The sequence below is a fragment of the Anarhichas minor genome, unplaced genomic scaffold, assembly GCF_050575085.1.
Source record: "Anarhichas minor isolate MPS153535 unplaced genomic scaffold, ASM5057508v1 ptg000043l, whole genome shotgun sequence".
NCBI lineage: Eukaryota > Metazoa > Chordata > Actinopteri > Perciformes > Anarhichadidae > Anarhichas > Anarhichas minor.
Window position 1 is genome coordinate 4,758,448 of NW_027466489.1, and position 14,802 is coordinate 4,773,249.

Sequence of the window (14,802 nt, forward strand, 5' to 3'; positions counted from 1 at the left end):
CTTGTGTGCAGTGTCTATGTGTGATTACATTAGCCGCAATGTCTAATAGAAGGTTTCAAATGCCGTTTGTTCTTGAAGGTCAACTTCAAAATCAATTGACATTTTCAGGACAGACTGGTGTAAAACATTACGTGTGAGAAAAGCTGACATTTCTCATCGGTTGGTGTTGTGCCATATTTAAATTGTCAGACATCGAAATCAAACACAAAAGTATTCAGAGCCACATATTCCATAATAATCACTGTGTCACTTCTTAATATCACATTTCTTGTGTCATAAAATGTTAGGACAGTAAGCTGTGAAAATATATTAAGAAAAAACAAGCTGGGTTACATCTACTATCTATATGAATAAAAAGCTCCGAAGAAATAATGTCGGAACTATTATAACTAATTATATCGCCATTTCAGAAGTGAGACTACAGTTTCATAAAGAAAAGTGCTGAAGCATGGCGATACCAAAGTAATGATTTTGAATGATTGGTTATTTATGTCTTTTGCAAATAATTCACAGCCAGCTTTTGTAAGCCCTCACTTTCTTTATAAGGTGAAATCAGATGCGCCCCCCCCCAGATTACCATGCTTATTTCTTGCTCTTAGAGCTGGGATTTAGAGGCATACAGTGGCTAAGAGCAATGGATTATGAGGGATTACAGAAGGAAGTCTCCAAACAGAGCCACCACACACAGCATGTGGATGTGCTTGTGTGTCTTATCTGTCCTGCAATATAGCATAACGTTAATGTTTCCCTAAACATAAGTCCTAATAGAAAACTTGGTAATCAGCAGAGAGGGAAAGAAAGACAGGCACAATCCCACACGGACAACGGTGGTGCAGGGAAAGTAAATACACTATAATGAGGGAAGTGCAGTGTTTCCACTGAAAGCAAACGACAGGGAGGAGTTTGAGCACACTGTGCTGTTCAGCGACTCCCTGCTTGATTACCACCTGCTTAATGACTACAACAAATATTTGTGTTATTGGTGCTTTCAGGAGTTATTTGTATCATTAATTCACAAATCATGATGCAAACATCTACTTACCCTGGCCACATTCACATAGTCGTCATCTGACAGAGTCTCCAGCATATTCACTACAGAGGTTTTCATCAGCTTCAGAGTGAGTCCACTAACACTTCCACTCCTGCAGAAAAGACGCAAGAAAGCACTTACAGATCAGTTATGAGAAGACAGGTCTTGATCCTGCTCATGTCCATTTTCCTAACTTGTGAAGGAATGGTTTAACCGTTTCATCTTCTCACTAGACCTTTCATGTTTAGGCATGCATTCAAAATCACATCTGTGTGTTTCAGCAGGTGATACAATGGCAAATGGACTTCAACTAAGGTAGGAAAATGAGCAGCGTCTGCCTTCGTCTAACTTTAAGCTTTTCTGAGACCAACAGGTGGCACTAGCGCCCTTTGAAGGAGACGTCCACTCCCACCCGGGGGGGAGATGTTGAAAGAGGTGGCAGTTAGAGAGACCGAGGAGTGAGAAACTCACACGTCCACGATGATGACCATGTCCTTTGGAGATGATGCACCCTGGATATACCTGTACAAAAGACACAAAGAATGGACTTTAATTTGTTCCTATTATCTTTGAGAATTGCTATAAAGAAAGGAGCAAAAGTCACAATGAGCCGAGCCATGATAATGTGGAGCGACCATCGCCGAGCCCACTTAAGCCACAGAATACTGAAAAGGCTTATGTGCTTAGAAGAGTTAATAAGTTGTGTTATATACGTCAGTGTTGGCTCCAGCTTCTGTCGGCCGACTTCAACAGAGATACTCCTCTTTACTGAATAACAATGCCCACTCTAAATAATTACTGCATAAGCCAAAGTAATTGCTAGTTTATGGTCTAAGTATATAATAACACATTTACTAAAAGTGGCCTGCACTGAGCTGTACAACCTCCTAAGCACACAAGCCACCACTGTAAAGCCTGGAACTGAATCAAAAGGGAGCAGAACTTAACATCTTGTGTCTAAACAGAGGATTCATACAATTGTTCATCAGTGCCAAAAATCGAATTAGTATTTTTACAAGGGCTAAGATTGTTTTCTTTTGTTTCTTGCTAAAATGTGTTAAAACAGGTTTTTGAAATTCAAATATTACCATTTTGATAAATATTTATATTGCGTAAATTAGCTAATTTCTTTAAAAAAAAATGTGACATTATTTATCAGTACAGGATAAGCTGTGCTGGAGACCTTATTAAGTTTTCTTTAAAAACCTGCCAATAAGTTGACACACTATTTTCAATAGCAATCTACAGTACATATATTTAAAAATGTCTTCCCAACTCAAATGTCCCTTTTTTACTAAATAACTACCTTACACTGCCTTACTTGTTTAGGATACTGATAATAATGCTGTGGAGATCCTCTACTCTGCTAAGTGCCGTCAGTAAAATAAGATAGCAGATGTTCTGTTATGACTCATCAGTTGGGCGTCTACCAAATTATTTACTCTGGCGGCCCCTTTGTTGGCCCAAGTTATGACCATTACACTTCTGCGGCAAAGCGGCTCCTAAAATACGGCTGTTCTTCGCGTGCGTCAACCTCAGCACAGCGTTGGCCCACAAGGCAGAGGCGGCACTGAACTTTCAAAGCCAGGCAACTTGTGTCCTGGAAGCGGCACACATATAACATCTGTCCACAGTTGATAGAGGGTGACATACAGAGGAAAATCCAAAATTCCTTCATTCTGTTCCAGTGGCAATTAAATTCACATTCACCCCTGATACAAAGAGAGCTGAGATTGATGGACATTGTATGACATCAATTCTATGGCATACTGGGAAGGGGGGTTTCAAATGTGAGTATTCTGAGGAGTGAGCAGGCAAGCAGTTAGTAATCATCAGGGGTCTCTTTCTACTGATTATCAGCCGTTCCGCTGAGTGTGGAGAGAAGCCAGCTGCCTGTGGGCCAGAGAGGCTCTTTTTTTATGCTCGGCCAAGCTGATATGGAGGTAGAGCAACAGAGCCCCGGTTGGCTTCGCCACCGCTCCCACAAGTCTCACCGCTCCCACTCACTGGCAGGAGCCACTCCAACCTGCAGCATGACCTCTGACCCGCGTTGAAGTGACGTCCCTCAGCACGCTGCCTGGGCTGCTGAAATCCGTTTTTTTTCAGACACAACTTGGGGCCCCACTCTACTGAAAAGCTGCCTGAAACCCCCAGATGGAACAGAGACTCGGCACCAGCACTGCCTCGCAAGAGGTCGATTAACTGAGCATGCCCAGAGTGAACATGGGCATGTGTGTGTGTGTGTGTGTGTGTGACTGTGAGGGAGAGAGAGAGGGAGAGAGGGAGAATCCAATTATTTTCAATAATAAAGAATGCCACATCAAAGGTAGAACTTCCGCAGCTCTCCAACTGTGTGGCGTATGAAATCAGGTCTGGAACCATGAGGCATATTGGCATGCATGACTTTTATCAATTTAATTACTGAAATCTTAATTTGAGGGAGTGAGAGGGAGTGGGGGAGAGAGCTAAGACTCCACACAGTGGCTGCTTCTTTCTTTCGAGCGGATGGGGTTTGTGAAAGCGATCATCGATGCAGGACGAAAACTCTGTCAAAATGTGGCCCACGTCTTTACTCCCCCAGGCTTATGGACGGAGACACCCCTACTGGAGATTGAAGGAGGGTCATTTGGTGACGGCTGATGTCTGCAGACCAACTGCAGGATTTTCATTAACTTCTCTGGTCAGTCTATTTCTCATGGAGATGAAGAGTCCTTTAATGGGACTTCAAAGTTATTTTGAAGGGGCTAAATGTTAATTAGAAGGCAATGCAGACTTCTATTACCAGTAGTCATTATAGGTCATCTTCCACAGACCCAATGTACAATCTCACAATGGAGAACTGTGCAAGCTTTGGCCCTAAAATCTGTTGAGAAAATATCACTTTCAAGAAGATCATTTCTCTCCAACTGTGAAAGAGGCAGCATTGATCAGCAGTAATGGGGTTTAGGAGGAACGTGTGAGCAGTGATGGAGTAGACAGGAGTAACACATGAGCCATGATAGCGTCACTCAACACTGAAGCTATAGTGCTGCCATGGCTGATTTTCCCCACAGATTGTCTTGGTGTATCAGCACTCGCTCTCTTTCTCCCCTTTTCCATTGCCTAAAGCACAATTGAATTTTCTCCTTGCCTCTGAGCAGAGAACATCAGGATCAGAGAGAGCGGGAGGAAGTCAAGGATTTTCGGTCTCCAGGCTGATACGCGGTTCTACAGTTCTGACAGATAAGAATCACGAATTGAGGCCGATATCGGTGTATAATTCTCCACATTCTGACTCATAGATCCAGATGTGTTTTTTCTGCATGGATTCCAGTCAGTAATTACCTCTCAGCTTCTGCCCACTGATGCCATTCTTTCCCTGTCATTACACAGTCTCCTGCGTGCCAAGGCCAGGTGACAAGCAGATGGGCCTGGCTGGTGCTGAACTGAGCCCCGTCGCCCATTCTGTTCCACCACGACACAACCATCAGCCATCAGACACAACATATCAGCCTATGGCTTCTCTGTCCGTTCACTCAAAGTTATTGGTAACCACTGGTGCTAAATTATATAGTGAAAGCACTTTACTTCAGACATTACCATTGTATTTACATATGACTTTTATTCTGTGGGCAACTCATTACAAAAGATAAACTAATGTGAAAGCTTCTGAGTCCAACTGTATGTGATTTAATTCAACCTGTTTATACCTGTGCATCACGTACAGGTATTCAAGTCAAACCTCACATCTCAAATACAAGTAGAGAAGTGGCTACTTTGTTGGCCATGCGAATGCATCTGCCTACAATAAAGAAGAAACACACATACAAACAAATTGTGGTTACTTTGTACATATAAGTACATAAACCACAATAAATACAATATAACACCTGAAAGCCTCTAAGAACACAAAGTGGCCATGCTTCTGAATATTAAAGAGACTATGACATTGACGTTGTAATGTGGGAATAACATATTCATATTATTTTAACTGGCACTATACATTTAAATGAACCAATCAATCACATAGTGACCTTATATCTTCATCAGCTGATCAGGTCTTATCATTTTTGTTATAACCCTAAAAAAGCACTGTGACATTAATTATTAAAGTAAATTATCAAGCAAACAAATGACAAAGCTTCTCAGTGGCCAATGCTTTTTTTTTTTTTTTTAATTGTTTGATATATTATTAAGCCTATAAATTGAAAAGGTCTGGCCACAGCAGCGCCAGCGACTTGTATGCCCATAAAAAAAACCCTGGAAAGCCATAATGTACATCATGGATGTCACGATATAAACATGTTCATACCATTACAATATGCACAATCAAGATAACTTGTGTGAGCGGAAGACGTGCTCTTTACACTGAGGTGGAAGGAGGTCTCGCTCCAAATAAGAGGAGATTAAAACAGCAACATTTGCAGCCACCCCACCCTTACAACACGCCACCACCCGCCATCAATCTAAAAGAAATGCATTAGACAAGCAACGACCACAATGACATATTCTGCATTGTGTTGATTGTATTTTTGCTCCTTTTTGCAGCAGTCTGGTAAAGGAGTCTCATTGGAATTCATGAAATAGTTTTATCATGGTGCACCGCTGCAAAATCAATACATTAACCGTGCCGGGGGGCTAACTCTCTCAGGAGATTGTGTTTATGCACCCTGACCCATTCCACAAAGTGTTGCGCATTACATTTAAATTGGAGGAATTATCTACGACATACATTTCAGACACATGCAATAGATACACGGAGCATGATACACGGAGTGGCTTGGGCTCATTTTAATGTGCGACAGGAAGTGTGCAGGAAAAGCTTCCTATATGTTTGGAGTTGTGTGTGTGTGTCGTGTTTCATTATATTTCTTTTGTTAGGAACAATTTTCATTGTACAGAGCATACAAATAATGAGTGGGATGTATATACAGTACCATCTGTATTGTGTCTGTTCTCCACAGTATGAGCTCTGATATGCATCCATCATTTACAGGAGATGTAAGCAGAGTAACCACAGAATAATGGGAGGACTGCATATAAGTGTATATAAGTGTGTGTGTATGTGTGCGTGTAGGTGTGTTTGTGTGCATGCTCCCATGTGTGTGTGGATTTGTGTTGTGCTGATGGGCTTATTATTTTATGGACTGCTGCTCTTAGCACTCCTGTGGATGTGGCAGGCGAATAAAGATTGAATTAAGATTAAAAAAAAAATATATATATATATATATATATAGAAGAACAGCGCTCAGACAGCCTGCAGGAGAAAGAGATGTTGTCTGCCGTTTATTTATTCCACTTTCTGTTGATTATTGGAAGGGTTGGTACCAAGATTCACATTTCCATATTTTCGGTTATGCCTAAAAAGAACACACAAAATGTAATGCTCAATTTTTCAACCACTTTAACTTCTGGAATAAAGTGCAGAATATTAAATTTGTCATGCATATTGGAACACATCAGCATCAATTGTTAGTAGACAAGTACTTGTCTGTTACTGTGGCTCTTTGAGATAAAAAAAAAAAGTCCCCAGCTGTGTCTCTCACATTTTGGCTCAAACTGAAATGTCAGATACTTTATTGGGACAGCTTGTGTCTCCCTTTAGTCTGACCCACAACACACTGGTCTTTCTTTTGACCCTACTTCTCCCTGAAGTAGGGGGGAGAGACTGAAAGGAGATACAGGGAATGGTATTCTCGGGATTCGAGGATTGAACAGCCGTCATAATATTTACAAAGAGGTTAGATTGACTTTTTGAAGAAATCAATATGTGATATAGCCTACATGCTGTTGTGAACCTGGGAGGTAATGGGATCTTGGCAACGCTTGGCTAACAGGACTCCATGCCTATCTCTGGTTATTTCTCTCCTCGCCCCGTTGCTTCTCCCTCTGCCTCTGCCTCACTTCACCCTCTGCTTCGCTTCCCTTGATAACACGAACAGACATTATAATGGACCAATGTTAATAATTAATGTCAGAGCAATTGGAGACAATTAAGTGTGTTGACTGGACCATTAATTTTCCTGAGGCTGTTGGTGGGGGAGCAGACGGGGAGAGAGCCCATCTGTGGAGGCAGGTGGCCCTCTGATCCTTTCCCTCAGAAAGAAACAAGTTGACAGTGCGTCTTGAAGCGATGCCGGCTCTCAGATGTCACTCATCTGTTAACATGTGAAAAACCTGCCCAGACGCTTGAAGTTTAAATGTTTTTTTTTTATTAAACATGTCCAAAGCTGATTTATCCTTACACAGAAAAGTGAGGAGATTTCAAAAGTCAGTTTGACTCAAGTTCATGAGTTGTGTTCATCTAAGCATCCGTACGACCTGTATAAATGCTCGTGTTGTTGTTTGCGTTGCTGGTCTTGTGACGGACGCTGCTATCTATTGCTGTCACATAAGCACCCATGACGGGCTTACCTAACCCCTGTGGACTGTTTTTGTAACGCGTGTGATTGGACGATCTCTCCACAGAGTGTCAGTCGGGGAGACAGCGTGTTAGACTATAATAACACAAGTCTGACCTGACATATCGTGACACTCCCTGCCACGGCCACGCCACTCAGCGCGGCTGGGCACAAGTTGCTTAGCAACGGGCCACAGCAATGTCGGAGGCTCCCAGATGAGCAAAGGCTCGAACATGGAAGACCAGGGGGGGGGGAGACAAGGTGTTCCTGCAATAGTACACCTCTTCCTCTGTCACATGCGCTGCCGCCGATCAGCAGTCTCCCTCGTCGTTCTCTTTGCTTGTTCCTCCCCGTCTCAGAGAGGAGTCCCCCGGTCAAAACATGTGTAAGAGAATTAAACTCGGGTGTACTTTGGTTGTAGCGCTGTCAGATCAGAGACAGGATCCTTGTTTAAACTTATCCTGCTGCACAGTGCCTTGTGTTTTACTGCATTTTTTTATGTTTACACAGGCACTAGGGAGACTTTTGGTGATAGCTTAATTAAATTGTCAGAGATCTGATGAATGCAGATACACTGTGGTAATACGCCATCTCTTTTCATTTTTTTGCTGAAAGGCAAACAAATAATGTTGTCGCAATAATAACTTGCTACCACTTCAAAACTCATAGATTGATTAAATTCTTTAGTCTAAATATATCTGCAATTTACAGTAAATGGTTAACATATTATTGACTCTACTGATGCTTATTCTCTTTTTTTTTTTTACAACACAAACACAAATTTGTACAGGAAGGAGGTTGTAAACTGATTTCCATTCCGTTGAATCCTTGTTCATTGTTCTTTATCTCCACAAGGAGGATCATGCGATCAGTTACGTGTGTGCGTGCGTGCACACACCTCTGTGTCTGTCCACGGCTGATCTCGCATTCTGCTGAAGTAAATTGCATAATACCTTGGTGGCCAAATATGGCTGCCTGCTCAATAACTTTGTGTTTGCGGTGACACAACCTTTCTTAAAACACCTTTTATTGCCTGTTTTGTACTGCCATTGACTGCCTGCTGACTCGCCACTCTTTAACGACCACTAGACGGTAGGGGACGCTAGTGATAACACAGCTGATTGCATCGCCGACTTCCCATCCACTACTATGTGCCCAGAGACACAAGTTTGCACATTTTTATTGTTCTGGATGGTGTGTTTGGCTAGCGGCAAACGGAGCTACCAGTACACACACTGCTGAGTAACAGTACGTACCACGTACCACTGCTATGCGGGCAGACAGTTTGGGTGAATTTAGTTTTGTTTTGGAAAGATTGTATGAAATGTCTTATACGAGACTGTGAGGCGACGGACTGACCGATTGATTAGGGTTGGAGCACCGTAATATCGCCGTTTTTACGGATGAATAAACTGAGCCTTTAAACCCCACATAAAATGAGCAACTGAAGTTACATTCAATATACTTCTAAAGATGAACAGATTCATTCTCTTTCAGACGTGGCTACATTTTGGATCTTGAGTTTCATGCAAACTTCATAAGAATGTAAAAGCTTCTTTTGCTTGTCTTTTCTTTGTTGAGTCTGAGCGAGCTGACTTCATCCGACAGCCCGAGCTGACCTCAAACAGCCACTCAGGTTGAACTGGATCCAGACAGAGATAGAAAACGGGGTCAGGTCTAATCAACATTGCTGTCATGATTATGTCCAGTTCACTCCAACCTGTAACGAGGCAACAGGCAGGACTGCCACAAAGTCAATGTGACAGTGGCAGGTAGATTGAAAGTGGAATGGTGGACAGGAAGCTTGGGTTGGTGGGTGAGGGGGCTGTTTGGCCAAACGCAGCCTAGTTCTGTCCAGCCCGTCACACTGCCCGCCCCGGCACTCTGTACAGGGATCGGCTGTTACACAGAGAACCACAGGCAAAGGTGGGCACTAAATACAAAAACATTAGCCTCTATCTTGCTCTGTCCTTGTAGCAAAAGACAATGGAACAACATTCTCACTTACTGAGATAAATACAGGTCAGTAAAACGTTTTGATCTCATTCCACTAAACAATATCCATTATTTAGCTGCGGGCTAGAAGGAGCCGAGGACGTCTACAAGAGCCAGAGACAAAACAGTGTACAGGAATCCTATTATAAGGCTGCATTTAAAAGTAGAAGCCTTTTTTGTGCATGTGGTTAAGTACATTAAGTACAAAGACATCGAGTGCAAATATGCCTGAAGCAGCCCGTTTAGAACAATATATCACAAAATATTAAAAACTTGTTTTCTATAAAGGCATCACCAGAAGCAATTGAATTAAATTAATGCTTACATTTCGTTACTGTTGTAGAGAGTATTTCAGTTTAGTGTTCACATCAGATCACCAACAGTGTGTCAGAATTTTAAGACAGCATGACGCTGCTGCTGCTGACAGCACAGACGTTGCAATGACAAGTTTAAATTCTGCAATTTTCTGCACTTTTACTCTGCTGCTCTTTGTATTGGTTAAAGGCTGTCCGCTCTGAGCCGGACAATCGCTTTTACTCTCAACACTCAACTGGGCTCACCTCGTGCCCAAAACTCACACCTTCCAAACACTCATCTGGACTGGGATAATGCAGCAAATTGATGTATATTATTTGAAATATGGCAAATTTATATCAGAATTTAACACATCTACAGCTGATTTAGTCATTATGAGTGAAAACTGTTATGGTACTTTATATCTGTTGATGCTACTGTACTGAAGTCAAACTTAAATTGCATGTGCAAATCTAGTGAGTTAACTCTACCTCTTATATTTGACTAAAAGCTGACCTGAGCTATTTCGTTTTTGGTGAAGTACTGTACATCCCTACCAGTGTCATTCTTTCTATCACCAATAACGCCCCAGTCCAAATGTGCCGATTTAGAATAAAAATACCTCCGAAAACAATGTTTGACATGAAGAGGATAATGGATGTTTTGGCATTCTTCCTAAAATTTCGAACAGACATCAATAGTGGAAGAAAATAAATGAAACCACGCTGATCAGGATCCTTGATCCTGATAAAGATGGCACTTACCAAGGTCTTCTGCGGACGTCGTACAGGTCAATCTTGTTGGGAGCCCTCCATGGAGTGGCTGGAGAGAGTAAGAGAATAAGTTATAAGCCATACAGTGCACTGTAGGATATTTCACATCAGATTAGATCAAAGTAATCATAATTTCATTCTGTCTATCGAGTTACCAGTATAGCCATCTGATAAGCGATTGCCAATGTTCTGCAGCCGAGGAGCCCAAGGGTCAATTTAGATTTTATCTTGGTGTGAGTTATAAGGCAGACAGTCGACTCCGTAACCTGCGGCCTACCTGGGTAATATCGAGTCACTCCTGTGGCACTGCCAAACACCTGCCAGCGCAGAGAGCCGTCCTCCTTACGGTTTTCAATGAAGACCCTCTCCAGCGCCTGGGTCCAGTTTAACTCGTTTAGTATGACGGGGGCTGTAGAAACACACACACAGAATAAGACTTACTCACTCAATAGTGAATTGGCAAAAATAGTTAAGACTCGTTGCTTTCTGGTTGATCAGTTTACACAGAAAAATACTCAATACTCATACTTTTCAGAAGGAGACGATAAAGTCGAAACAGTCTTTCACTCAGACTTTAATGTGCCCCTGCATCCAAACGTTCTCTTTGTGACTCCTGCTACACTATAAACCCTCAGTTTTCAGAAAAAAACAAGGTCCTCTTGAAATGAGCACAACTCAGAATATGCTTCTGGTTATAAAAAGTGAAAAAAGAGAAGAAATGTAAATTAGTTGCTGAATATCTGTCATAGTCCCTCAAAGAAAATATATAAAAAGCAATAAATGCTTAAACTTCAGGGTCTAAAAATAGTTGTTATAATCGGATTTAAACCCAGTTTTGTATTATTGATTCTTTTGCGCCTGTTTTTCAATAATCATAATAAACACAAATACATTCTCAGATTTTTAGAATACAAAACTCCAACAATGAGCCCTAAATAAAGTGCAAAACACCAGGTTTTCTCTGTTAGTAACCCAAAGGTCAACTCTCCTTGCTGAACAACCTTGCCCGTGCCAGCAGCAGTAAGTTGAGTACATAAGAATGGATGTATGCAGGCAGCTCGGCCGACGGTGGCCGGGCATCAGTCTAATCTGGGTGATCTCTGAGGACTGCAGGAGGAGGAATCTGAGAGGACCTTGGAGGAGGTCATATGTCACTTGCAGCATGTGGAGACAGAAGCCACTTCAGAATTCTTGATGGCAAAGAAATATAAACTATGTCCATGAATGTGTGTTCGAGTTAGGAGGATTTAAGAGGCTTACGTGGTGATAAAAAAGAAAAAAGGTTGTGCATGCGTGCCTCAACGCATCAACATGTGTGTTTTGAGTTGAAATGTGAAGTCACAGATATATCTCACAGGTCAGTGGTACTCTGTGAAATTGATTTATGGTTGTGAAGAGAAGTATTCATCATCTAGTCAACAAGAAGTGGAATAACACGCTGCAGGTTGTGGTGGAATAACACTACGACCCCATCAACGTGAGTCTTGTTTCCTCTCTACCTCAGACTCTTATTGCTTATATTGTATTTACACTGTCTTTCTTTTTCTTCCTGTAACACACCCACACACAGACACACACACACAAACCAAACATGCTTTCAGTCTGTGTTTAATAACTAAGCTGAAGTCAGAAGATGGGAAGTGTAATCAGAGGTTTAATAGCCGCCTGATTAAAGAGGAAACGAGACGAGGCACTGAGCTGAGGAGAACTTCACTAGCTTCTCTGATTTAATTACTCAGCTAACCAAAACTAGACAAGCCTCTGAACCGACAAGTCCAGCTTTGTTAAACCCCTGGATTGAATTTTACACAAATAAACGATCATTATCCACTTTCCCCATACTTTTAAATTACTGCTCAGTGTTTGACGAGCTGTCAGTTTAGAGGTATGAAATAAGCCAGGACTGTCCCCCATTCACTGCTTACCTCCTTTATTGTAGGCTGAAAGACTTTGAATAATCACAATCACATGGCATTGCCAAAAAAAAAAAATCATATTTCAAAAAATATTTTTAGCTGAATGTTCACCTTCATTTTGTCAAACTCTCCCCAAAAATGCAGGTGAAAGAAAGCCGAGTTTCATTACTCTTTAGCATTCTGTAAAACAAATGCACACACACCCACTACAGCAGCACTAAGCAGTGTCTGGAGGATAGGAATATATGAAAGCCAAATTGCTGCCATCACCAAGGGGAGCTCCTCAACATGTTTTTCTCAAAATTCATAGACGTATACACAAAGGAAGAATGAAGGAGGATAGAGGCAGCCCTACAGATGGGGATAAACATTAAAAACCCAGAGAGAGGGGGAGGACGATTGATGGAAAGCAACAGAGAAATTAACACGAATGAGTGGCTGCTTTCACAGCCCGAAAAGGCAATTTCTCGCTCACGAGGGGAAGAGAGAGAGAGAGAGAAAAAAAACCTGAGAATAAATTTCACTTTAAACTACTAAATTGAAAATGGCAGAATCAAAGACGTAGAGGTCAAAGAATTGATTTTTTTCTTAAAAGTGATTTCATGTTATGTAACAAATGACAAATCTGACAAATTTGTCCTTTGCTTTGTAAGTGAAGAACTAGCTGGTGGAGAGTTGTTCATCATTGTTGTTGGAGTTAGGACAGCCGACGCTTCACCATATTAGTTTAATTGATTTATTGAAAAAGTACATTTTATAATCTGATCAATCAAATGCTTTGCCAGATGTTTGTTGTGTTGTTATTAGAGGACTTATTCCTGAAGAATGTGTACCGGGGACATTTCTGCTACAAACTTAATTTCATTCTTCCAGAATTAGAAAGATTATCTGTCTGTTCTATCTCTCATAACACCGAGTTTACAACTGCCAGCAGTCCAGATGGTCTGAAGAACTAAATAAGGGAACTAGAGAGAGAAAGTATTGAGACTCTCAGTAGCTCTGCTATTCTGGTGAATTTTCAAACTTGCCGCAGTTGCTCCCATGACTCCCGATTTATTTCAGCAAGACCAGTGGCAATATTTCACTGATGTTTGTGTGGAGATAATCAGGGAACCAAACCATGCATTTCAATTTCATCTGGCCAATACTCTATGGTCAAAGAGCCATCTGAGTAATGTGTAAAATATGTTTCTATAAGCATGAGCTATCACAGCAGGTTGCTGCGGCGGCAGCCGGTGTGCTGTGAAGTCCCGGGTGCTCTTATCAGCAGAGGCACCGGGTCTGTAATGATAGCTGTCCCAGACAGGCCAAGGGCAAACAGACATCCTGCCACCTCTGTTTCAAACTAGCACCACTTCAGCTACCTTGACTAACATCAAGGCATCAACTGAACTGTGGCTATGCAAGGATTAGCAGCTGCATTGCTGCCTAGGGTTTCACACGCGCACACACACATGCACACTCTCACACACACACTCACACAAGCTGCAGTAAGTTTTCAGACTATTTGTGTGTTCATGATATATCTACTTTCAATCTAGGGTTAATAAGACAGACCAAAGTGTATGTGGGCTTGTGATGCCAGCTAACACTAAACTAGTCACATGTAGATCACCTGTGGGTCACCTCTACTGTCAGGCCAGCCCTGCAAACACACACACACACACACACACACACACACACACACACACACACACACACACACACACACACACACACACACACACACACACGTCTGCAGGTGATCTCCACAGAAAAACGGGCACATCAGAGATAAGAGAACAGAGCAAGCTAATTCTCTTTGATTTATTCATTTAGAATACGCTGTGACTTCTCTGGACAGTTGATAAAAAGACAAATTTCCCCTAGGGGGGGGGGGGGGGGGGGGGGGGGGGGAATATGCTCAGTCGGACAGGGCCTCCGAGCGCTCCGAGTTGGGCTCATTTTTCACGTGAAACGCGCCTCTCTCTGATATCTTTAAAAGGTAATTCATCAGCGCGTCGCTCCCCTGACATTTAGAGCACCCTTGGCTTTGCCCCTTTATGGAGCAAGACTGCACACCAAGTAGGGAAACAATTATGAGAGGGATTTATGGAGCATCTCTGTGTGAGATCATTTCTCAACCCCCCCCAAACACCACCCCTATCCTGTGACCCCCCCCCCCCCCCCCCCCCCCCCCAACCCCCCACACACACATTATTCACACTGATATACCCGAGATAAAGAGCTATCCAACATCCAAACGATCTGCGCCTTATGCCCTATATTAATCCAACATTATAGAAATAGGTGCATGCATTTACTGTATACACAGAGCAGAAAAAAGGCACAGTTGACTGTAATATATCAGAGACACAAGTGGTCTGACATCCATAATGGTAATGGAGCAGAAGCCATTAGCTAAGTCTGTTGGA

The 14,802-nt window shown here is 42.1% G+C and overlaps 1 protein-coding gene across 1 annotated transcript in view; it reads right to left on the bottom strand.

The window, feature by feature from the left end:
- Positions 1 to 14,802, bottom strand: part of cacna2d2a (calcium channel, voltage-dependent, alpha 2/delta subunit 2a) — a 134,327-nt gene that overhangs the window by 23,055 nt on the left and 96,470 nt on the right. Inside the window, exons 7-10 of the mRNA XM_076110542.1 lie at positions 10,750 to 10,881; positions 10,464 to 10,521; positions 1,502 to 1,552; positions 1,043 to 1,142 (exon numbers count right to left, since the gene is read on the bottom strand). Of these exons, the coding sequence (XP_075966657.1) occupies positions 1,043 to 1,142; positions 1,502 to 1,552; positions 10,464 to 10,521; positions 10,750 to 10,881 (341 nt within the window). The remainder of the gene's footprint in view (positions 1 to 1,042; positions 1,143 to 1,501; positions 1,553 to 10,463; positions 10,522 to 10,749; positions 10,882 to 14,802) is intronic.